We start from the raw sequence: 24,497 nt of genomic DNA, 5'->3' as shown, positions 1-24,497 counted from the left end.
CTAGTTAGAACCCTAGTTCATTGTGAAAGGTAAAAAATAGCAAATTTGGAGCATTATGAATGATTATGAATAAAAATTCGTCAATGATCATGTACTTACTTAAAAAAGTGACATTACCATTGATGGAGATTTAAACTTATTTGTAAGGCTTCAAGTGATTGTTAGTTAATACACACTTTTGACCTTGTATTTGACATTAACTATCTACCTTTGCAGCATTCCTTTCTCTGTGGATGACATATCAAAGTCCATGGAACAAATAGACATCTCTGATGTAGAGCCTCCGGCGTTAATTCGCGACAACTTCGGCTTTAGTTTCTTGATGCCAACCTCAGATGGACAGCTCCCATTGCAGCATTGATCCAACTTTGTGGGCATATCACAAGTCATATTCAGTTAAAGAAGATTGTATTTAGCAAAAGGTTTTTTTCTTTGCTTACACAGAAAATTATGTCTTAGTAGTTTGAAAAAGGACTACATAGTGCAGATCTTTGTGCAGCTAGGTTTTTTGGGGTACAAAGCATATAGAGCCTTTTCCATGAAATTTTCACGATGCACATTTTGATTTACTTAGAATAAGATTTTGTAGTTTGTATCTAGACGTGTAAGAAATTCACCAACATACAATAATGATTAATCAGTGATCACTGACCATTTATAATATTTGTCACTCTTTGTTTTTATAGCAAATCTTCTGATAAAGTATTTGAAAATCCATACACAATAATCTAAAAACCAGTGAAATGCAAATCATGGAAAACTATCACTAGCAAATCTATTGATAAAGTGTGTGAAATTCATGCACAATATATCTGAAAACTAGTGAAATGCAAATCATCCAAAACTACCAATAGTTGATCAATTACATGCAGAATCTGTATTTGTTAATTGCATACTAAATTGGACCGAATCTTGATTGAGTTTTCCTTTAATAAAAAAATGCAGTGCCTTTCACTGGTAGTAGAAATGAAGCTACCATCTTTAAGTGCAGTGAACATTTTTTATTTTTTCGATTACACAGTATTCTAGGTACAGTCAAACACCTAAGCAAGGATGCCTTCAATCAGTTTGTTTCCATACACATGAATTTGTGGTGGTCACCGGAACCATAATATTGTGTTTGCATCACGTGATGCAGTCCGCAATTTGAACCACTAGAATTCGGTAAACGGATTTCGGACCACATGCTTAAGGACCAGACACATAATGGTGATTAACATGTTTAATTTAAGGCTATCAAATAAAGCAGGATTCAATATTACGTTGAATAGCATCTGCAATTCTTCCATGCAGAGTGCTAAAGAGAATGATGATCAGAAGTTCAATGTTTTTATATATGTTTTGATCAAACCAACAGTCTATTGGCATACACACCAACAAAACCTTACAGCATGGACAAACCTGTAAGAAGAATGAAGTTTTAATACGGTCTTCAAAACAGACCAAAGGAGCTATAAACTTTGGTTGCAATATATCCAAATAAAAAAAACTAAATAGCATCTACATATCAGAGACAAGTTGTCCACATGACAGAAATCATGTTCCATGTTGTAATGGAAGAGCGGAAGATATTGGCCAGGCTGGTAGAAAGTAAGGAACCACTTTGCTAGATTCCCATGAAATGGCGCCTCCGCGACCTTGGTAATGAACTAGTTCCACCATTCTGGTCTTCAAGTTACACAGAAAAATGTTCCACCCCGATCTAACGTAGACAGACGCAGAATTCCGAGGAAGAAATGATAGTATCTGGGTTTCTTTAGAATGATGCATGCTTAAAGATGCGTTCTGCTTCCACATTGTTTTGAAACTTATTCTACACACTGGAGTCCACGTGTAATTAAAATGAGTACAGTTGCTGTACCTGGGTGGTGGATGGACTTCTGCTTCCTTCTCAAGTTTCCATATCTCCATACCGTAAGTATTGCTCGACCCGAACAGCAAATTGCCATCATGAGACTCCCCAAGAATGGATTCCTCGCGTTCAACTGATAACAAACCCCCTGGTAGTTTAACTAAAGCTACATTCCTGTCCCCGAGACGTGGGTCATAAATGGCGAGTTTTCCCCACATTGCAAACCAGTGTACAACGCCACCAACCACCATACCTGTTGTCCTTGGGCACAATGCAAAAGGGGTAGAGCACATCAAAGTAGTTTGCTTCCATTGTCCAGTTTGAGATGAGAAAGTCTCGATGGAGACATTGTTGCGTAGCTTAAGTCGGCTTTCACATCTAGCACGGATCACCTTGTAGAGAACGTCATCAAGATGTTCCACAACAATCAAAGCCATGCACAAAGTTTTGTAAAACTGCTGAGGTTCTGGAAGTTGATATTGTTGCTTGGTCATGGTGTTGTACACAATGTATGTCTTAGGATGGCGACCAGAAAGAATAACACCATTGGAGCAATCGATGAAGTAGCCAAGTTGTTTGAGGATTCCAGAATGCTTCAACTCATCACCATCTCTACAAGTAGACAAGAATGGAAGGGCAGGCTCCCAAGGAGGGCGATGGAGGCCATCACGAGGCCTTCCAAGATATAAAAAGTTACATACACAGAAACCCAAAAGTCGAAATTCTTGTCCCCACTTAGTCAAGTAAATGTGACGAAATCTAGGATTGCATATTACACGAAGCCAATTCTTCGATACAATAATTGATTTGGAGATAGTTGATGGTGGAAGTCGGAGAAGGATCTCAAACAGGACGTCATCACAGTTAAGTGCAGCATGAACACTATTACGACGACGACGGCTCATCCTCTCAATTTATGTTATATCTTACCAATCATATGCCAACAGAATCTTCACAAAAGATAAAAATTACAGAGATGTGTTAATTGATATTGGTATGTTGATTCATAAAAAATAAACCCACTAATTCAAACATTTGTGTCAAAACTGGAATACGATTTACATGTATTACTTGGTCAAGTTTAATAAATGGTCATTGCACAAAATGGTGTTCATTAACTAATAAATGAATTTCATTGGCTTTGGCATCATCAAGACAGACCTAAATATGGCTTCAGTATTTCATCATGAATGAACTAGAAAATTCATCAAGATAGGGTTAACACAAATGAGGATATCATTTAAACACAAAAGACAACTTAGGATAACATATCAAGAAACCTATTTATGCTACACTTTGACCCCCATCACAATTTGCAGAATATCAAACCATAATATCAAATAAGTGGTAAGGAACTAATCAGAATTTTATACTAACAGCATCTGACTAGGAACTAGTGAGTAAAACAAAGCATAGGGTTAAAAGATTTGATTATGAACAGTTGAACACTAATAATATTATTCCACGTTTCCGAAAATAAATCTAATTACAAATAAAATCGATAGAACGCAAAATCATTTTCACATTAAAATGAAACACAAAACTCTTACTTTGAAATCTACCTGAGATTAAATTACAAAGTCAAAAATTGAATCAAATTTAGGCATTAATGTACTACATATATTTTAATTTATGCTACATTTTATTCTTGTAGAACAGTTTGTAAGGAAATCCAAATCCTCATCATCAACAACAACTAAGCAATTAATAAAGCTCGCAACTTTTTATACTAACAGCATATACCCGGAAACTAGTTAATAAAATAAAGCATTAGGTTAAAAGATTTGATTTTGAACACTAATTGTATAACATATTTCCAGAAAGAAATCTATAAAATAAAAAAAAGAACAATGATCACATGCAAAATCATCTTTCAGAGAAAAACTAAACATTTGAAATCTACCAAAGATTCAATTTTAAGTTCGAAAAGCAAACAAATTTAGATAAAAGGAAAAGACCTGAGTAGACATGATTGGTTCAATTCAAACGTTGGAGTGTGTTGTTCTGCTGCATGAGTGAGTGAGTGTGAGCGTATTGTGTTTAGAGTAAAGGAAGAAGAAGAAGAAGACAGTTTTGTATTGAAATTGGAAATTGAGAATCACACATTGCTTGAATTGAGGTGTCATTTACACTGGGTTTGGGCTACACTTCTTTTCATTGGGCCTTCCACAACTTCTTATTACTTTTGGGGTTCATTTTACCCAAATGGCATTTTGTAGTTTTATTAATACAAATGGGGTTAGTTTCTAAGGTTGTGGTTAAAACAACCCATTACTTGTTAGTGATGTTATTAAATTGGGATCAATGGTTAGTTTAATCGATGTTGTGAGAACCGGATCAGACAGACCGGATAATTTGACCGTTGACTGGACTTAAAAATGGTTCTGGTCTGCATTCTTAATCGAATAAGTAATTGAACCATTTTGAACCAGGGAAATTCCGATTCGACCGTGCTAAACCTGGTTAAACCAAAATAACTCGGAAAGTGAACCGGACGGTTCACTTAAAATTTTAAAAAAATATAACATTATTCTAATGTTTTATTTTATTTTGATCCTGGGAGATGTTACTTCAATATAATTATAAATAATTATATATTTATAGATAAACAAATATTAATTATATTTAAATTCATCTGGTCCGATCGGACAATTTAACCGTTTAAACCGTTTAAATTGATTAAACATAATACAAAATTTCTTTCAGTTTGATATCTAACTCAGGTTTCACAACATTAGGTTTAGTCATGGGGTAGAGTTAATGGATCTCTGGTTGAATCAGTTAGTCATTGGTTAGACTGATTAACTTGATTTTCGTTAATAAATTCCTAATAATATTTTTTGGTACTATCAATGGTATATTCTCACCTTTTTTTTAAGGAATTAATCTCTTTCGGAGCTTGTGGATGTCCCTTCCAACAAGTGTCACTCCCTATAATCGAATTATCGACCTTAGAGAACCAGTGAAGCATTACATTACTAGACCAACGCTTTATTAGTAAATCCTTGATAATATGAATCATAGTGAGAATATTAAATCACACATATGCATTTATCACCCATTTAGAAATCACAAGATTACACTTCAATATAACTTGTTTACTTTACAACATAATCTTTAGTGAAATTATACAAATCACATTTTTTCTCCATGTACACAAACCTCCATAATTTATATACATGCACTATACTGGTTTGTCTATGCAAAAGAGATGAGTGTAATCTTTTAAACAAAAAATGATGACTATAATTAGTTTAAACAAAATATTGTATATTTTAAAAATAAGACCAAATAGTATATGAGTCGACATCTCTTTATTATCTTTTATTCGTTACAATATAATATAAGAGTGATTTAAACAATATTTTCTTAGAATTATTAATGCATTTTGTAATGAATCAAAAATATTGAATATATATTAACTCTTATACTATTTGGATTTGTCTCAACAATATACAATATTTTGTTAGCTTAATTACAACTATCACCCATTTTTGTTTAAGATATCACAATTATTTCTGGTGTAGGTGTGATTAGTGGAATGTATATATAAAAATAAGAAAGATTTATATAAGTATAAAAAGTGACGGTAGTATTTGTAATTTCATTAAAGCTTAAAATATATTGATATTATTTACTCTAAATATTTTGATTGGAACACCCAAAAACAAGCTAGGTCTCTCTCCCCTTTAAAAAACGAGGAAAAATATTTACCCATAAAAAATCACCATTTAATTGATTTTCGATTATGGAATTGTTGCATGTACTAAATAGCCATTAATATATAGAGCCTATGCACCAGTAATATTACCAACCTTCTTGGTTGTTGGTAAATTTGATTTTTTTTAATTGAGATGATATTTTAGAAAAATCATAAAAAAAAATAATTGGTGCATTTTTCAAAGATATTACCAAAACCTAGGTGGTAGGTAATTTTAAATTTTCTATATATGAAACAAATTGGGCATATTTTCTTTTTTAAGAATCCTTAAAATTGCTGCATAATATAACTAATGTTAAATTGTGGAAGGATAAGAATAACTCGCATGGTCATGGAGGAATTTAGGATATAGATAGCAAAAAGAATCAAAATAAGTAACAAATAATTTTCCATTGAATTCATTAATAAATATTGATATATAAGGAAAGTTGGCATCTAAAACATAAAGTATGAAGGATTTCCCTAAAAAGAAAACTGATAGTCAATATTATTAAACTAAGAATAGTCATTGACTGTACGGTGTATATGGTTAATGAGTTACTCGTCCAATAATTAGATCATTAGTTGATAAATTGACTTGGTTTATATTTAAAAATTATAAAAATTCATAATATTAACTAATATTATTTTAAAAATTTATATCAAATATTAAAAAAATTATCATCACACAAATGTTAAATTAAATAACCAATGATAAAGGTTTTAATATAATAAAATTTCACCAATAAGTTAAAACATCATTAAATAACATATATTTTATGTTTTAATCACAACGTAACTATATAAATAAACTTAAAAATCAGTAAAACAATAATTGTATTGTTGTAACATAAGCTAAAAAGGAAAAACATGATTACAATAATGACAAATATAATTATAAATAAATTGCATGTATTATATTTTTCATCTCAAAATAACATTGTTTTAATTTTTTTTAAACGAATGCACCAAAGAGTCAATTTAGTTCAATAAGTCAAGTAGAGTTTAACAACTACGTTAATAATTTGTAACTAATTAGATGAACAATTTAGACCAATCAGATATCTAATTCATTATTGGATTGGTCGATCTGAGTCGAGTTTAACAACTATGTCAATAATACAATAGTCATTTGAATTTTTTTAATTTCAAATTCAAAATAGGTTTAGACTTTTTCTAGAATTCATTTATTATTTTAATCAAGTAACTTTATTGAGTATTTATTTTTAGACATAGATTATTTCTTTGTAAATTAAACAGTTTTTTAAATTTTTGGTTAGTTTCAAACTTCTTTTTCAATTTTAATAATGACAAGTATTTAATAATTTCCCTTTTTAATTTCAAATATAATTATCTTAATAAGTGATAAAATATTAAAAATTCCATTTGATTATTTAATTTGATGCTTTCAATTAAAAGTAATGTCACAATTGAAACTCTAGATAAATATTAATTATAAGGGAAAAATTGAGATGAAGAAAATTAAATCAAATTTACAGTATTTTATATTGTTAAATGGTATGGTACCATTTTGAATGTCATTTTCACCGTAAATTGCTTTTTCTTTTCTTTTTCATATCACTTTTTTAGTATTTTAATTTTAAAAGTTAATGAGTGTTACATGATTTCCATGATTAAATTTCAATATATAAATAACTTATATGAGTAATATTACTATTCAACAAAACTATATCTATTAATTTATTTATCTTAAAAATTAAAGCCAAAACAAACATGGAAAATAAGTTGATTTCTACATAAAAAAAGACAAATAGTTAGACAACGATTCATTATACTTCACCTAGGATCACTTTTCTTATCTTGTTTGAAGACTTCGTTAATTAATGATGAAAATGTTTTCAAATTGATTAAAACGAGGTTTTGAAGTTGTTGGTCTGGATGATGAGGAAAGTGAGGACATTCCAAATCCAGCGGTTGACCTATGTAGAAAAAATAAGCTAAACTATATCTTTTTCGTTTCCCATTTTGAATATGATTTCAAAATCATGTGTTTATTTTACTTGATTTTGAAAGTTAAATTTTCAAATTATTGTTCTAATCTATGGATCCTGAAAATATGATTTTAAATCGGTCATTTATAACTCATCTTGTATGACAATTATTTTTTTTACACATTTCTTCAACTATTAATGGTTGGTTATTAGACTAATGGTTAGTCAAGTATATTAAATGTTAGTGAAACTAATGGTTCGTCAAGTATATAGTATGGTAACAAGGGACATTAAAATAAAAGTGTATATGAATAATATTTGGGCAACTAAGGTTGTTGATGGACCATGTCTCCCATGATTGAGTTCTGTTGGGTTTATTCAAGTGTTAAGTCTCACATTGGATATGCGGGGAGGAGTGAAAGAGTTTATAAGAAGGAAATGCTCATAAAACTAATGCCTTAAGGTTTTGATTCAAGACATAGTGTCTCACTTGTGACTTTTCACTCTTCCCATACCCATGTAACAATGGAACTCCCATACTCAAAGCTCATCTATTTTTTGAAATGGAATCTTGAAGAGGATCAAAGAATGACATGAATTTTGGGAAAGAATCAAAGAAAGACCCCATGAGTTTCCAAAATTGAAAAATTAGTGCATGGATGAGTGGAGCTTAGGTGAAGAAAGCAGAGTGAGAAATTCTCATAATACAAAAAGTGGATAAACACTCTTTAGGCATGTCTAAATGAGGGTGACAAGATCACAATTGCATGGGATTCAACACTTAATGTCACTCTCAAAGAAAACTTCAAGGATGTTTTATGTAGAAAGTTATGATGTGCTCAAAAACTAAGTAAATACAAGTTCCCTTGGCGTTTACTTTAAAATAAAATAACATTATTGTTCCATCAAGAGTAGCCAAAGGGTGAATAGGATATGTAAATATTATAATGAGGATATTGATGGATTATATAATGAAAATAAAATTTATTAAGATTCACCTAAGTTATTGATGACAAAGACTACATACCTTATGACGAAGAGTGGTGATGAAGATGAAAGGCTAATAAGTTAAGGTTATGGTTGTAGATCATCTTGACGAAGATGAAAGGACGAAAAATTAAAGTTATGGTCGAAGGTCATTTAGTGAAGTAGAAAGGTTATCATGTTAAGGTTATAACCTAGGTTAATTAAACCTCTAATTACTATCCCTTAAGTTTGTACTAAAAGTTATATCCCTTAAGTTCTATATCAATAATACTATAGTTTGTGCTTAATCTTTGATAATAATGTTCTCTCCATACCCAAACACATATTTTTTGAAACAACTAGCTTTTCTTCATAACTACAATTATAACAATCAAGACAATGTCCCTTAGGGAAATAATTAAATTGTACAAATTGCAAAGGAAACACAACAAACCTTGCAATAATTCTCATTATTAACATTAGCTCACACAAGTAAAGTACATCAAAGGAATCCTAATTAAACACTTATCTTAAAAATGAGAGGAAACATACAAGTAATAGTGGTGGTGGTGAATGAATGACCTAGAGAATGAAGATAACTTGGAAACAACATAGAACTTTAGGTGAAAAATAAGACATTGATGAGAGATTGCATAATTAATTATAGTGGTGACATTAATGTCAGCAATTAACATCAGCGCATAGAGTGAAACAATAGTGGTGATGAGTTGTAGAGAGCTTCATTATATTAGAATTTTGAGTAAAACATATGTGTGTTAATTGCTAGCTTCGTTATTTTTAATATGTCACATAAATGTTTGCATTGAGTGAGGAGGGGATTGATATAGAAAACTAAGGGTGTGTTTGCTTTGGTCATTTTATGTTTTCATTTTTAATAAAAATAGAAACTAATGATGAAAACATGTTTGCATTGCTATTTTCATTTTATATTTCCGAAAACATAAGTTTCATTTTTAGAAAATTTGAAAATGAAAAAAATGTCATTTTCAATATTTTCAATAACAAGGAATTGACATTTTTATTGAAACCTTAAAACTTTTGTTGCTCCAATCAATTTAATATCTTTTGATTTCTAACCTTTTCATTTTATTACAAATCTTTTGAAATTTTTGAAACTCAATGGATATTTATATATTATTTTCTAATATACTTTTATATATTACTCATCTTTTCACCACATGTTTCTTCCTTTCTTCTTTTATCTAGTTTTCAGTGTGCATTAAATGTGACTATTTAGTCAAATTGTATCGAATTTTTATATCATTTAATAATTTATTAAATTATGTGTATAACCTTAAATATCAAAATATGTGAAATGAGGGAAGTATTTTCAATTACTATATATGCTAATCAACAAAACTTCATAATCAATCGATCAACGTGTCTCTCATCAAGTGTGTCTTGGATTGTGAAGTTTAGAGCAATGTTGTGATAACCGGGCGATCGGACTGGTTCGATCGCTGATCAGACGTGAAAAAACTATGGCTTATAGTCTTAACCGAATGAGAGGTTGAATTGCTTTGTACCGAATAAATTTCGGTCTGATCTTGTTAAACACGGTTGAACCGAAATAACCTACAAAATGAACCGAACAGTTCACTTGAAAATTATAAAATAGAACAATGCTCTAATGTTTTGTCTTACTTTATTCTAAAAAAAGATGGAGATATGTTATTTCAATATAATTATACATAATTATTAATTATATAAATTTTGGATTTATATATAGATAAAAATCATAAATTATAAATGAAATCACTCGGTCTGGGCGAACGGTTTAATTGTTTAAACCTAATACGAGACCTCTTCCGGGTTTCATAACATTGGTTTAGAGTGAATGATTTTGAAAATGCTAATAACAAACATGATTTTTGAGGAAATGAAAACATCAAAATTATTTTTTGAAAATAAAAATAGGAAATGGAAATAGAAAGTATTTATTGAAACCAAACATACCCTAAACTTCCCAAATCGAATGTCTTGGTACTTGACATGGAAGACATTTTCTACATCAATTAAACAATTCAACCAATTTAAAAATTACTAAGAAATTTATTAGATAAAATGGGAAATAACCATATCCAATATTGCATGTGTCATATATATGTACTCTCGTGTCTAAATCATGATCTCTTATGACGATATGTACTATGTATTTTATTCTCTCTACTTATTATAAGGCATTTTCAATAGAATTGCAAAGACCAATAGAAATAGTTAAATTTAGTTAATTTATTGGTATGCTAAAAATAGTACAACCTTAATAATATTAAAAACAATATTTAATCTGATTATGTATTGACTATTGATTTATCCAAGATAAAAAGAGAGAAAATTAAAGCCTTTAAAGGCCAAATAAGAGATAAATTAGTAAAATAAAATTGTAAAGTGACTTAATAATTGGTCTACCAAAACCTTCTAGTACATAGTACCTTAAATAAGAATGGGAGGGGAAAAAACTTAATGTTGTATTTTGGTAGTAAAATTTGTGTGGCTTGAGATGGAAGTGGTCTAAATTAAAGTTTAGATATTAGTTGAATATGATGATATATCCCACTTCACTCTACACTATAGCAACCTGACAAAATGGGGTGTATATGAAAGTGACTATGATGATCAATATTAGTGTTGTCAGAAACAAATAAACAACCATCATCTTTTGTGAATCTTGACCCATTAGGGCTTTTGTGTGACATCAGGTTGATTTCACCTAATTTTTTTGTACACTCCCATTTTAACCTTTTCACTATAATTAAATATAGAGAAAATGATGTATGCACTGATAGTGTATACTGTCATTATATCATCTACCATTGATGTATAATTATTGTTGACTTTTCAAAAAAATTAATTCAAATGAATGGTAAATGATAATATGCATATGTGTAAATCTTTAGACTATCAGTATACATATTTTACACTATTATATATACATATAGTCGCTCAAAGAGAACATCATATAAAAATATTTACATATAAAGATTATGATAATAATAAATTTGACCATTATAATCATAAATTTATAATTAGCATTAAAAGTCAATTATTAATCATATAATTATTTAAAAAAATTATATATATATAATTTTAATGGTTCAAATAAAATCTAATTATTTATATTAATTGTTGTCATACATGTGAATTATATATTAAGCATTTTCGGGAGAAGAGTTATAAACTATGCATTTGAATATAGAGAGGTTGTCCGTACAGTTTATTTGTTACATGTATATTATTATTTTAAAATGTAATATTTATGTATTGGTAATATAAAGATTTATGTATGTATCATTTTCTATTTATTTATATTACTTTTAGTTAAGAGTCAATAATGATTAAAATAAATAATAAATGATACAATAATATTATAAAAAATACATACGGTAATAATATACATTTATTTCTCATATTTTAATCCTTTAGTCTCAAAATTAATAGGAGTAGCAATAGCAATAGCACTAGAGTTGCAACTCATAGAGTGATTGGCTTTAAAGTAAGTAATTTAATAAGTTAATGGAAGCGTGCCTTCACAAATTAGTTGGAACAGCACTTGAAGGATTACAAAAATTGTTCCTCATGTACTACTAGCTCTCATAGCCTTTTAAAATGCTGTAATTAATTGAGTGCTATTATATTACATTATTATAAATAGAGTTTGTGGCTATTCTTTTACTTCTTTAAAGGCACTGACCAATCAAATTTGGGCCTACCTGTCTCCAACATTAACCTCACTAATGGTTCTTAAAATGTGTGATGTAGATTCATAATTGTTTTGGATTAGTATTTTAAATTGTATTTTATATAATATAATATTGTGTCTTCATGAATCTCCATGTGATATCGTAATCGTAATTATGGGTTTGTGGATACATACTGCATCATTTTCCTGCAATAGTGATAAACACAATATAATTATTGACATGAAGACTTTTTGAAATAAGATATATCGTTTTTATTTTAAAACAATTTACCTTAAAAGCTCACGCATTGAAAAAAATGTACAAATTATTATAAATAGCTTGAGCTAAGAATCAATACTTACAATAAATAATGATTGACTATGAACATGATTGAATAAAACAAAAAGCATTCATGCAACAACTTTAACAGCCTTAACAACCCATATTTCATACATTAATTTCTGTAAAGATTTAGTTTTCATCATAAAGAAAGATAAAGACAACCCACTTGTAAAGAAAGGGTTAAGGGTTCGTTTTCAAGTTGAAATTTGTAGAGAAATGGAAGACTTCCAAGTCATTTGATAAGTGTATTTTATTACTCACAAACATTTATTTTCGTTTATTTCTCCTCCAAAATTTAACTCATAAATAAAATGTAAATGTGTGGTTATCCAAATCATTCTTTACTTTGGATTTATTTATTTTACTACAATTTTTGCCCCAACAAGGATTTTTTTAGAACCCGAAATACTTCTTCACATGCATTAACACCTACATATGAAAACTACTCATTTCATTCAACCTTGGTAAATTAATCAACTTAGAAATTAGGAAATTATGGATTACTCGGATAGTGAAGAAATTAAATTTTGTACTAGAATCTTAGATTTATAAGAAACTAAAGTTTTAACTGATAACTGAAATTTTTTATCTAATGATATCATGTTTTATTTTTTGTTTATTGGAGCTGTACAATGTCAAAACATGGATTAATTCATTGTACATTAGGTGGGAATTAATAAGTGGTTTCATGCTGAAATTAGGAGTGTGCAACGTGCAAGGTAATTATAAGTCTATTTTGCACCAATATAATAGGGTGGCAACTTCTTAAGCATACATCTATATATAATGAAGATATGAAATTATTATTATTATATATAGCTTGCATTAATGATAGTATAACCAAACATATTATCTTACCTTTAACTAAGGAATTAATTCATTTTATGGTGCATGATTATCCCTCCCAATAAATATCATTCCCATGAATCGAATATTTAACATTTACTTGAGAATTCAGTAGAGTCTTACACTAATAAACCAATAGTTTGCTTTAATCATCTAGTGACAAAAAAGTTGGTCAGGTCCACCATATTCACAAATAAAATCCTTGCCACTTGTTGATCCATGGTCAATGCTCCAAGAAAAATACTAAAACTGTAAAACATTACACTTAAATCATTTGCATATATATGATAAAGTGTTTTAAATTTACAGTGGTGATTATTTATGTCGTATTATAGGTGTTCAAAAAACATTTGTGTATAAATATAACCCACAATCTCTGGATCCCCAACATATCTAATCCCTTAGCTTCTTTCTTTCCCATTATCATCATCTCCTAACTTTTCTAAATGTTCTTCTTAAGGTTGAAAACAACAACATCATCATCATCATCACTTTGGTGCAAGATGAAGTATTTTCTAATGCTATTGGAGCCTTGGCCAAATATAACAATACCACAAGAAATATGAGGAAATATGTGCCATCTAGGCAAGTCTCATGCTTGGCTTTTCATCTATAATCTATGTTCTAAGATAAGAAGAATATATATATACATATATATATATATATATATATATATATGATCTCTGTTGTTGATGTTGTAAGTGTTCTAATTTCCACTTAGATTAGGACCATATGTATGTTTGATTTGCAGCTGCATTTATGATACTTTTATGAAAGTTTATTTGTGTGCTTCAGTTATTTCTATTCTTAATGTTCAATTGGATTCTTAATTAAATAGAATCAACAAAAGCTTCTGTCAATTAAGATACAAATTAATGGTAACATATGTAGGATTCATCATAGCCTCATGTATTATTATATACAAGCATGTGATCCAATCTGGCTTTCAATATATGAAGCAGCTAAGAAAAACTGTGTATAGAAAATAGATGAGATAACATAATGTTTCACATATCATTAAAGAAAATTTTATCTTACAACTATAAACTCAATAATTCTCAATGTATATGAGAATATTCTATTGGGTGAGAAAATACACCAAACAAAATAAGATTAAAAATAAATGCATTAAGAAAAAAGATAAGATAATTCCTATTGTAAAAAAGAGGATAGAATCATATCTTAGGTTATTTAGACAATGAAAAAAATATTTAGAAGCTTACCAAAAGTATATCAAACTAATATTAATTCAATTTTTAGAAGTAGAGTGAGGCTATTGGACAAAAAAGAAGGATTTAGATATCCACTTTTTGTCAATAAACATTTTACCATAGATCATTGTGAAGTCATTTGAACAAGTAAATTGACTCCACTTAAACTTAATTGTTATTATTGTATTTTATTTTAATACCACATCTTCATCCAAGTTGTTAAAGAATTAGACATATGAGTATTTCTTGTTTTTTTTGGGTACATGATATATGAGTATTTATACTTATATCCAATTTTTATCTGAGGTAGTACTTCTTTATTTCCTAACATTATTGAAGGAAGTAATAAGAAATTTAAGGATGTACATATACACACATAAATGTGTCGGTGACTATGTGTACTATTTCTGTTCAATAATAGCAAGCAATTAGAGGGGGAGATTGACCACTTACAAACACGTGGAATAAAATATATTTTTATATTATGAGATAAATTATCTCATCCAGCTAGTAAAATCATAATATATATATTATTTTTTTAATTTTAAAAATATTTTTGTAAAAAATAATTAAATATGATATTTTTCATGATTTTATTAATGGTAAAAGATAGTTATCTCCTTGTATAAAGAGATACTTTATTCTACAATAAATATAGTAATAATCTACACGTTCTGTTTCTTATGCTTCCAACTTCAAAAGGGTCTTTACTTGCAAAGAAAATTTATGTTTAGTTCTATAGAATATTCATGTGAAGCTAGTATGCAGGAATATTTTTCTTGTATCTTAAGATGCAATGAAGTTATATTTATAACACTTATTATCAATTATTTAGTCAAAAGGTTCAAGTGTTGTAATGCCAATGTAATTAAAGGGCACACAAACATTTGTAGTTTTCTCCATTGTCTTTGTTATGTATAAAGTTAATAGTGGTGTCATGCCACACTTTATCACTTTAGGATAAGGATATAATCTGGTCCATTATTTATCATCTTGAATGTGATGCGCATCAAAACAACAATTCTTACATCACTTACATTTTCTAACTTTCTTACTCAACCACCAATCTAAAACATTAGTTTTACTTTTTCACTCTCACTAGGTTAGCCTCATTAAAATAGTAGTTGTTCTTAATATTGTTTTTAAAGGAATAAGAATATTTTTATTCTGTTTTCCAATATATTGTTCTTATTTTCTTACTTTTGTTCATAAATAAGAACAATTCTTAGTTGTTCTTAACCAAATCAAAGTGAGGAAAGATGTAGATGGTGTGAAAAAAGGTAAATGTTATAGGAATGATGTTTGCAAAAAAAAGTAAATATTGTTTTCATTTCATAAGTTGTAATAAATTATAAAATAATGTGTGACAGCCAAATAAGAATGCGAATGTTATTTTCCGCCCAAGATGCTCTAACAAACTCAAAAAACACCTTTTTAATATGCTGAAAACCAGTGGATGCACCATTAATGTAAATTAACTTAGAAGTGTTGAAGTCATAAATCGGTAAGTAGTTAAATTGTATTTCAAATTATGTTTCATATCAATGAAAATATATTATGCTAATAAAAAATTAAAAATTTATTATTTTTCTGTTTTTATTTCATTATCATTGATATGAAAGAGACCTAGTTTATAATAACATATCTTTATTCTCAAGTCAGACCACCCAATATTAAGCAATATTAATATTTACTCAAGTGCAAGCACCATTTATCCTAAAAAACACTGAATAATTTTCAAAGAATTAAAAGTCAATTTCATAAACCAATTTTTTGTTCTTGTCTCTGCCTATAGCTGTTTTGAGACACAATTATGTGTAGTTTCAATAGAACAAAGTCAAAAATAATATTACAACAATGGCACTGCAAAGTAATGCTAGAATGACAAAACTTTCTTGACTACAACACATGTTAGTTGAATAAAGCATGAAAGTATCAACCATAGTTTACATAACCACTTCCTAATTACAAACAACAAAAGAAACACTAGCTTCTATTTCTTGCAATATCCCAATCTTCAAGACCTTTCATAAATGATTGGATAGCAAGATGTTCAGAAGCATATGTCATAAAAGAAGCCAATATTATGCCCCCAATAACCATCAAACCCAGCCTGTTTAAAAAACAAAGATATTAGGGTCACTTCAAAAAGAAAGATTTGAGAACAATGCTGAATTTTTTTTCATAAGAAAGCTTAGTTAGGATTGCAAGACAGAAATATGGTTAATTCCAGTTCAAAATTACAGAAGGGTCATAAGCAAAATGTTCAATGACTTTCAACTTTTGCTGATAAGTAAGTTACCATTCAAAAGAAATAACAGTTTAGCAGAGATTGGATATTGGAGGCTCTTTCTAAGGTTGAATTTTTACTTTTGAAACAAGAGAAAAGTCCAAATGCACCTCCTGAATTTTGTAGGGTGTGATTTAGTCATGTAAAAAAAGACCCAAAACTCTAGTACGGTGTGAAATGGTCCTTCGTAAAATGGACATCAGATGCAAAGCAGAGTTCAGGGTCATTTTATGTGCTTTTTGAAGCCCAGGGATTAAATTGCACATCATGCAAAGATCAAGGGGTGATTTTGAACTTTTCCCATAAAATTTTTTGGCCAATAGTCTACCATAACAAAGAAAATGCCACTGTAAACAAAGTTTCTTTTGAACCATAAAGATGCAAGTTTCATGAACGGAAAAAAACGTCCAAAGTATTTTAACTAGATCTGTTGTGATGGCATCTATGATGCTCCAATAAGACCTGTATTAGAATGCAAACTTACCTTAAAAATAAGGCAGTTACTCCAAAAAGACAAGGCAAAGACGGAGCAACAATGGCCAACAAGGCCATCCCAAAACCATAATACCATTTAGCAGCATTGCAAGATGACAACTGTCGCTGATGACCTGCAAATATCGGTAAGCATGTAAAATTAATGATTATGATAAACAAATAAATAAAAAGGTCACAATTAAATGAAACATGGAACCATAAAATAAGTTTAGTCATGAGAACGCACGTTTTCCGGAATCATAATCAGAAGATACAGGAGATGACAAAGACGATGCTGCTCGTGATGCCAAGATCTTTCCCCACCGGTAAATGAAATGGAGATAACCTCCAAATAATATAAAGAAAATTGTGAATGTCCATTCGTACATCAAAAGCAAACCAGTCCATGGCATTACTTGCCGAGGAATAATCGAAATAGCTAGTCCTATAGACATCACTGCAACCATAAGACAAACACCAACAGAAGTGCCTCCCAAATAAGCCGGAACCTTATGCTGAGCCCCATTTAAGAGCTGCTTAATACCATAGAAATGAATTTGTTAGCATGCTGAAAATACATAAATCTTATTGTGCATATCCAACTACCGGATATGCATCCTCTCACTTGAAATCATAATATGACCAGGTCATTTGATGAGAGAGAAAGACGGGGCATTGTGTCTGCCACTCATCAAATAAATTGGTCAGGGGAGGGCCACGCATGTGATGATCAAAATCCAAACTAGAAGAAAGAGAAGAGAAAATCAACCTGATGGGATGAATTGGTCGTTGATGACGAAATGGTAGTATATGGAAGTGATCCACTTGATCTAATCCTATAATAAAGGTGTCTGATGTTATTCCACAGTGAGTTTCTACTAAATGAACTGAAGTGCCCTTGAGTCTGCAGAAAAAAGTATTCACAGACTTCTGTAAAGACCTAATTGCTTAATGTTCGGAAATTGGGCAATAATATCAATTCATGATAGCTGACCTTCAAAAATGAATGATAGCAACAGAAGAGTAAAGCAAAGAACGGTAGCAGAAAGAGAAGTTTCACAAGAAAACCGTCTTTTGGATTTTGGCCCCCTCCTGTCCCAGGAAGTGATTCCTCAAGCTTTTCCCTTACATCCTGAATGCACCCGATCAAGGAAAGAACAAATATGTCAGCATACTTGTTGTCACAAGCTTCAATTGGGCCGACACGATTACTTAAGCAATGTGGCCTATTTGTAAATTTGAGTAAGACAACAACTTCCACGATATTATTAACAAAGAAAAAGATAATGAGTTGCGCAAATACCTGCCAGACATCAACAGGTTTCAAAAGCCAAGATGTCCACCAGTCCCAAGGCTTAAGAGGGCCTAGTGTATAGTGAATCACACGCAGTTCATTTTCATCCACCATCCACTGGATAGATCAACATGAATAGTTATGTAATTGAATTGTGAATTGAAAGATCACGGATGCAATATAAAGGAATGCCCAATATGGAAGAATAAATATATTTGGTATGTATGCGGGTGTGTATAAAATCTTGTACATAATAATCATTATTCAATTAATACAGCGAACCTGTTCACTTGAATGTCATATTTTTTCCTATAATCACAAAGAATGTGTTCAAAAGACAGTACATATAAAACAAATCACTACATATGTATCAGAGAATATCACATTAATAAAACAACAGGTACATGAAAGTGTAACTCTTCCAGAAAAGTTAGCAGATAATCAAAACTCAAATAAGCAGTTCAAGCCTGATTATGTTTTTAAAAAGTGCATATGTATGCTTCATTCAAAGTGACTCTAGTTACTTAAAGGTAAAGAGTGATCCTCTCATTACCTATATTCTCGTACCTTGTTAGCGAGCATGTAAAGACCAACATCTGCATTGTATAGTGTCGACAGTCGCTCCATTTCAGGAACGGGTCTGGAATTCAACACCTCTGGACTCAAATTTGGCTCAAAAACATGTGCATCGGGAAATCCAGAGTAATATGAGTTGAGAAATCCTTGATCTCCTGTGAAAGGGGAAAAATACTGATAAAGACTATGATGCTTAAAAGAAGGAAATTCAAAGGAACAAATCAAAGTAATCGAATTCAAAATTGTTTACCTCCAGTGTAAGAGTTAAGAGTCGTCACTTTGCTCATCATGTCATTAAAAATGGTTTCAGATGGCTGAACCACCATGACTCCGGAATTTAACCTCTCGGAATGCTTTAAATTAGCACAGAACTTTCCACATTTGAAAAGATCATCAATATTCTTAACCACAATAGTGTCTGCATCGAGGTAAACAACTGCGACATCCATATTCGAAACATAAACAAAACAGGCAAGAAACCAACTACAAGAGAGGAAGTTTAAGACCAAAAACTTCAAATTGTCACCTCTGGCTTGACCAGATTCAAAAGCAGCTCACTACATAATTGAGTAATAATAATAGGAAAATATTTAACATAACTAAACTGCTTATGAAACAATCTCTAATTCATGTTTTGGTACTACCAAGGGTATCGCTCACTGTATGGATAAGGGACTAATACCTTTCAAGGTGTGGCTGTCACTCCCAACAAGTTTCGCTCTTAGAGATCGAACTCTTGACCTTTTGGTCCTTATGAGATCGAGTAGGACCTTAATCCAGCAGACCAACTCCTTGTTGATATCTCTAATTCAACTAAATGGAAATATTAACAAGATAAACAAAAGGGGATAAAATTCTTACCTTTTTTGTAGTTAGTCATATTAAATATTTTCAACTTAGTGTAAACACCCCAAAATCTCTTTGGGCGTACTCTATTTGGATTAGCAAGCAAACTAATTTTTTCCACTATCCACCCATCAGCCTAAAAAAGAAAAGAACAAAACTTTGGTGTGATTAACAAATAAAATAGTAGAAATCATGTACAAAAATGATAAATTTCATACCTGAAGAAGATTATTGGCAAAATGAGAAACTCCATCAGAAACCAAAACAACCATATCCTTATTGGATCCAGTGTTGCGAATGGATTTGCCAAGAACTCTAACACCCAACAAAAATTCATCTCCATATAGAAGTGTAACATATGCTTCTGCATCATTATTTCTTGTCTGAGATGATGATGATCCAATACAAGCTTCAAATTCAACACAAATTATTATCAAACATATAATAATAATTGGTTTCATTTTGGTGAGTAAATAAATATTATATTATTTGGAGTGTGAATTGAAGGAAGATATAGTTGTGGGTTGTGGATAAAGGTTGAAACTTGAAAGTCTTTCAGTATTTATGGAAAACAAAGTAAAGTTTGAATGTTATTCATTTGCTTCTGATTCCTAAATCCTAATCCTCTGTGACGCGTTTCACGCAAAAACACTCTTCCCAATGTTGAATCACTGTCATTTAAACTATATTTATTTAAGTAATTTACCATCAAACCCTCTAAATTTTTAATAAAATTATATAAACTAAGTTATATTATCCATGTACAAGATATGAGTTTTATTTTTTAATCAAAAAATAATGATAAGTGTAATTAAAATAATAAAATATGATGATAAAAGCAAGTCTAAATAATATAAAAATTAATATTTTATTATTTTTTATTAATTATAATATGGTACCCATAAATAATATCTTAAAAACCTAAAACTCAATCTGAAAAGTTAAATTTGTAGTTATATCATCAATAAAAATTAATTACCATAAAAAACTGTCATTATCGTGGAGGAAATTTTACATCATTAGTTATCTTTGGTATAATTTTTTGAGTTATTATTTTTTTCGCAATAATTTTGTCTTTCTATATTTCTTTTTGTAAAAGAACTTTGATACCCACTAATTTTGTTTTTCTTGAGGAAGTATCTTATAGTCCTATTAGGGATGGTAACAGAATAGAAGTCAGTAGTTTCTCATACCTATATTCATACTATTTGTAATTAATGGACAATGGGTATTCATATGTATCCAATAAGTTTTTAAGTTTAAATATATATTTATATGTTTTGTAATAATTATTATATATAAAACAATGATTATTCTACATGAATAATTAGATTTATGTACAATTACTAAAATTCACCATAAAATAGATAACATATGTTGCAAGTAGCTTAACTAGTATGAATATTTTTGTCATCCCAAAATCCTATTTACTATTCTCATTCCTTATTTTCTCTTTATAATAATCATGACATCAACAATTACCCATTTTTAATCTTGTCCTTTATCAAACTTGTGAGTGGAGGCACGATTTTCACTATTTGGATATTTTGTTTGTTGCAAAATTGTGGTTCACAACTATGATTACTTTTTTTTAATTTTGTCCTTAACCAAACTCATAATAGTGGTTGATTTTTTTTTTGAAAAAGTTAATCAAAATTTAATATAAAAGCTTCAATTATATGAACCTAATGACTAATGAGCAATACTTGAATTATTTGATATATATCACATGTCCCAATGCTTATACCAATTTTCCATCTCTACCAATTAAAAATTAATACATAAATAAAAAGAAAGTTTTTAAATATATTATTATATTACTTACTAAAAATTGATTGATACGAAATAAAGAATAAAAACAAGTTTTGAGATAAATGATCTTTATTTGTATTTGTGTGCACAAGGGAGCTCATTTTATAAAAGTTGTGAGAGATAGGGTATGAGTATTTTACTTTAAATTTAGATAGTTGTACAATTTCCTCTCTCTCAATCAAATTAAAACATTTTTTTCTATAAAAAATTAAATCATCTATTAGTTTCAACCTATTTGTGACTTTAAAAAAATATGACTACTTTAACAAACAACATATAAGAATAATATAAATGCATATAAATAAAGGAATAAATTATTTCATAGTTAATCAACAAAGCAACTTTTAATTTGAGACATGGTTTGATACCAAACTTGTTACAATCATCACTAAACAAATGCATTAATATTTCTCATCAAATATAAGATTGATCATAAGTTATTTCAGATGCATTAGCAACACGACCCTTACCACCACCACCACCTTTCTTTTTCCTCTTACCTCCACCACCACAAGTAATCGAAATCTCACACCCAAACACTGTTCCAAAACAAGAACACAACCCATTATTCCCTCGTCTTTGTTTACCACTACTACCATGCATTGAACTTTGTTTCTTTATATTTTTAATATCACTATCAAGATCATCATAAACTGGTGGAAGTTCATTCTTCCATCTCTCAATCTTAGTCTTCATACCTTCTGTTCTATTGTTTTCAGACCATTCATCAATGGCTGAACTTTCAGCACTTTGCAATGATAACATTGGCATTGGATACAAACCCTTTGCTATTGCTGCTGCTACCAATGATGGTGAAGGTCCTACATCAGAATTGCAAGCTGATTCATTAGCATTCACTATACCAAAACCTTTTCCTGTTACACTAACTTCAGAACCATTCCCATCAAATCCATAGTAGTTTTTTCCAACACCATTGTAGCTGTATTCGTTCAAGCTAGAGTCGTTTTTCTCACTTTGGCAACGTTGCAATGTCAACAAGTTAGAATCAAAGGCTGAGTTGTTTTCACTTTGATCAAATTCTACAGTTTCATTGTCTTCTTTAGCATTGTGTTTCTTGTTCTTCTTCTTCTTCTTCTTGGATTCCATTGTATCCCAATACCCTACAGAAGATGTGCTAAGTTCTGAATACATTGGCATGCTCCTCATGGTGTTGTCCAGAAGGGTAACACCAATGTTAAGAATCCCTTGTGGGCGACCTGAAGATAGATTCAGAAAATATCAGAATATAAGTTAAATTCTGGTCATTAGTATCAAATCTCCTCCATTTGGTTGAAAATGGCGATAAGTTATTTCCAATCTTGTCCTTAACCATGTCCTAGTCCAATGAAATTGTGATATCTACTAAAACTTTTGAGCAGTAGAAAACATACATATTAATGTTTATTAGGTGTCCAAATTTTAATGAAATAAGACAAGATTATGGATATGATTTTGGGACAAGTGATCTTCATTTGTTGAAGATTCTCTCATCATTAGGTTGATACTAGGGCTCATGGTTCAGTTGGATAGAGTATTATGAAGGAATGGAACATGCTCTCAAATACAAGACTCATATTTATACTTGAGAGATTGTTAGAAATAACAATGAGTCAGACTCATAAACCTACTGTTGAGTTTTTTTAAAGAAGTTAGAAGCTATTTATATATAATAACTTGGGCATTGTTAACGTTTTACATGTCTATATGAAACTATGTTGTGATTATGATTATGTTCATTTTTGTATAAAATTTGGTTATAATATAACAATTTTTGGATAGCAAATGCATTTGAAATTTGAAAGTGAGGCAGTATAATAGAATATAATTTGTTGTGAGTTAGAAAAAGCACAAAAATGTCCAATTTAACCCTACCTGAGGGTCTTCGAATTTGTAAGGTAACAAACCGAAGCTTTGATTTACGGTTCCCAGAACGTACAGAAGGTGGTAATAGGTTGGTGATTAGAACAGCTACAGTGCCAATGAGAATGTCACGTATCCATGCAGACGTATAAATATCAATCATGATAACAGATTTTTCAGAATTGAGAAACTCTTCATCAACACGGAACACAAATTTCTCATTCCATGTTGGGTTGGTGTGTCCAATTTCATCTATTTGTGTTGCTAATTTACGCTCTGGATGTAACCATGCAACTGCATAGGCACGTATGGATTTTGAAACAGGTACAAGATCTTGGGCTGATATCATGTTTATTTCTAATAGCTGAAATGGTGATGAAACTACTGACATTTTTATATGCTTTTCAATTCAAGTCTAATGACGGTGATGATGACGACGGTAGTGATGAAAACGTTCTTAAAACCCTAAAAATACTCTAAAGAGACGGTGGCGAAATAATTGTGGTGGTAGAGATGAGGCCGCTAGAACCACACGCTCACTATTTGTAAATGTCTAATTAATAATAATAAAAAATGTTTTATCGATTTATTTCGTAGAGAATCGAGATGGAAATGGTAGAGATCGATCAGGATCAAATGTGACCACTTAACACGACAAATCAATAAAGGATCTTTGTGTTTATCTCTCTAAATTTGTGAATCTAGATTTATTCTTTATATTAGGAAGGAATGTAATGTTGCATTTGTTTTCATTTGTGGGTAATAACGGTAGGAA

At 30.1% G+C, this 24,497-nt stretch overlaps 3 protein-coding genes across 4 annotated transcripts; all 3 read right to left on the bottom strand.

Annotated features, from left to right (window-relative positions):
* Positions 1-1,310: 1,310 nt before the first annotated feature.
* LOC109339000 (F-box protein At5g03970) lies at positions 1,311-3,923 on the bottom strand. Of its 2 annotated transcripts, none has more exons than XM_019576362.1 (2): positions 3,811-3,923; positions 1,311-2,802 (listed from the first exon to the last, which is right to left on the bottom strand). In XM_019576362.1, exon 2 carries the CDS (start codon positions 2,755-2,757, stop codon positions 1,537-1,539), a length of 1,221 nt encoding a protein of 406 aa, XP_019431907.1. In that variant the 5' UTR covers positions 2,758-2,802; positions 3,811-3,923; the 3' UTR covers positions 1,311-1,536. The 2 variants fall into 2 exon arrangements, with proteins under 2 accessions (XP_019431907.1, XP_019431908.1); XM_019576363.1 differs by lacking the exon at positions 3,811-3,923 and adding an exon at positions 2,915-3,781.
* Positions 3,924-16,318: 12,395 nt separating this feature from the next.
* On the bottom strand, positions 16,319-20,691 carry LOC109339001 (inositol phosphorylceramide glucuronosyltransferase 1-like). Its single transcript, XM_019576364.1, has 10 exons — positions 20,269-20,691; positions 20,066-20,186; positions 19,455-19,640; positions 19,196-19,359; positions 18,638-18,745; positions 18,329-18,466; positions 18,104-18,238; positions 17,582-17,867; positions 17,345-17,468; positions 16,319-16,683 (listed from the first exon to the last, which is right to left on the bottom strand). Exons 1-10 carry the CDS (start codon positions 20,509-20,511, stop codon positions 16,557-16,559), a joined length of 1,632 nt encoding a protein of 543 aa, XP_019431909.1. The 5' UTR covers positions 20,512-20,691; the 3' UTR covers positions 16,319-16,556.
* Positions 20,692-22,255: 1,564 nt separating this feature from the next.
* On the bottom strand, positions 22,256-24,121 carry LOC109338993. Its single transcript, XM_019576344.1, has 2 exons — positions 23,735-24,121; positions 22,256-23,079 (listed from the first exon to the last, which is right to left on the bottom strand). The coding sequence occupies exons 1-2, from the start codon at positions 24,111-24,113 to the stop codon at positions 22,277-22,279; spliced, it is 1,182 nt and encodes a 393-aa protein (XP_019431889.1). The 5' UTR covers positions 24,114-24,121; the 3' UTR covers positions 22,256-22,276.
* Positions 24,122-24,497: the final 376 nt, after the last annotated feature.

The sequence above is a fragment of the Lupinus angustifolius genome, unplaced genomic scaffold (assembly GCF_001865875.1).
Source record: "Lupinus angustifolius cultivar Tanjil unplaced genomic scaffold, LupAngTanjil_v1.0 Scaffold_50_88, whole genome shotgun sequence".
NCBI lineage: Eukaryota > Viridiplantae > Streptophyta > Magnoliopsida > Fabales > Fabaceae > Lupinus > Lupinus angustifolius.
The sequence above is the reverse complement of the archived record's forward strand: the minus strand, read 5'-3'. Positions and strand labels throughout refer to the sequence as shown.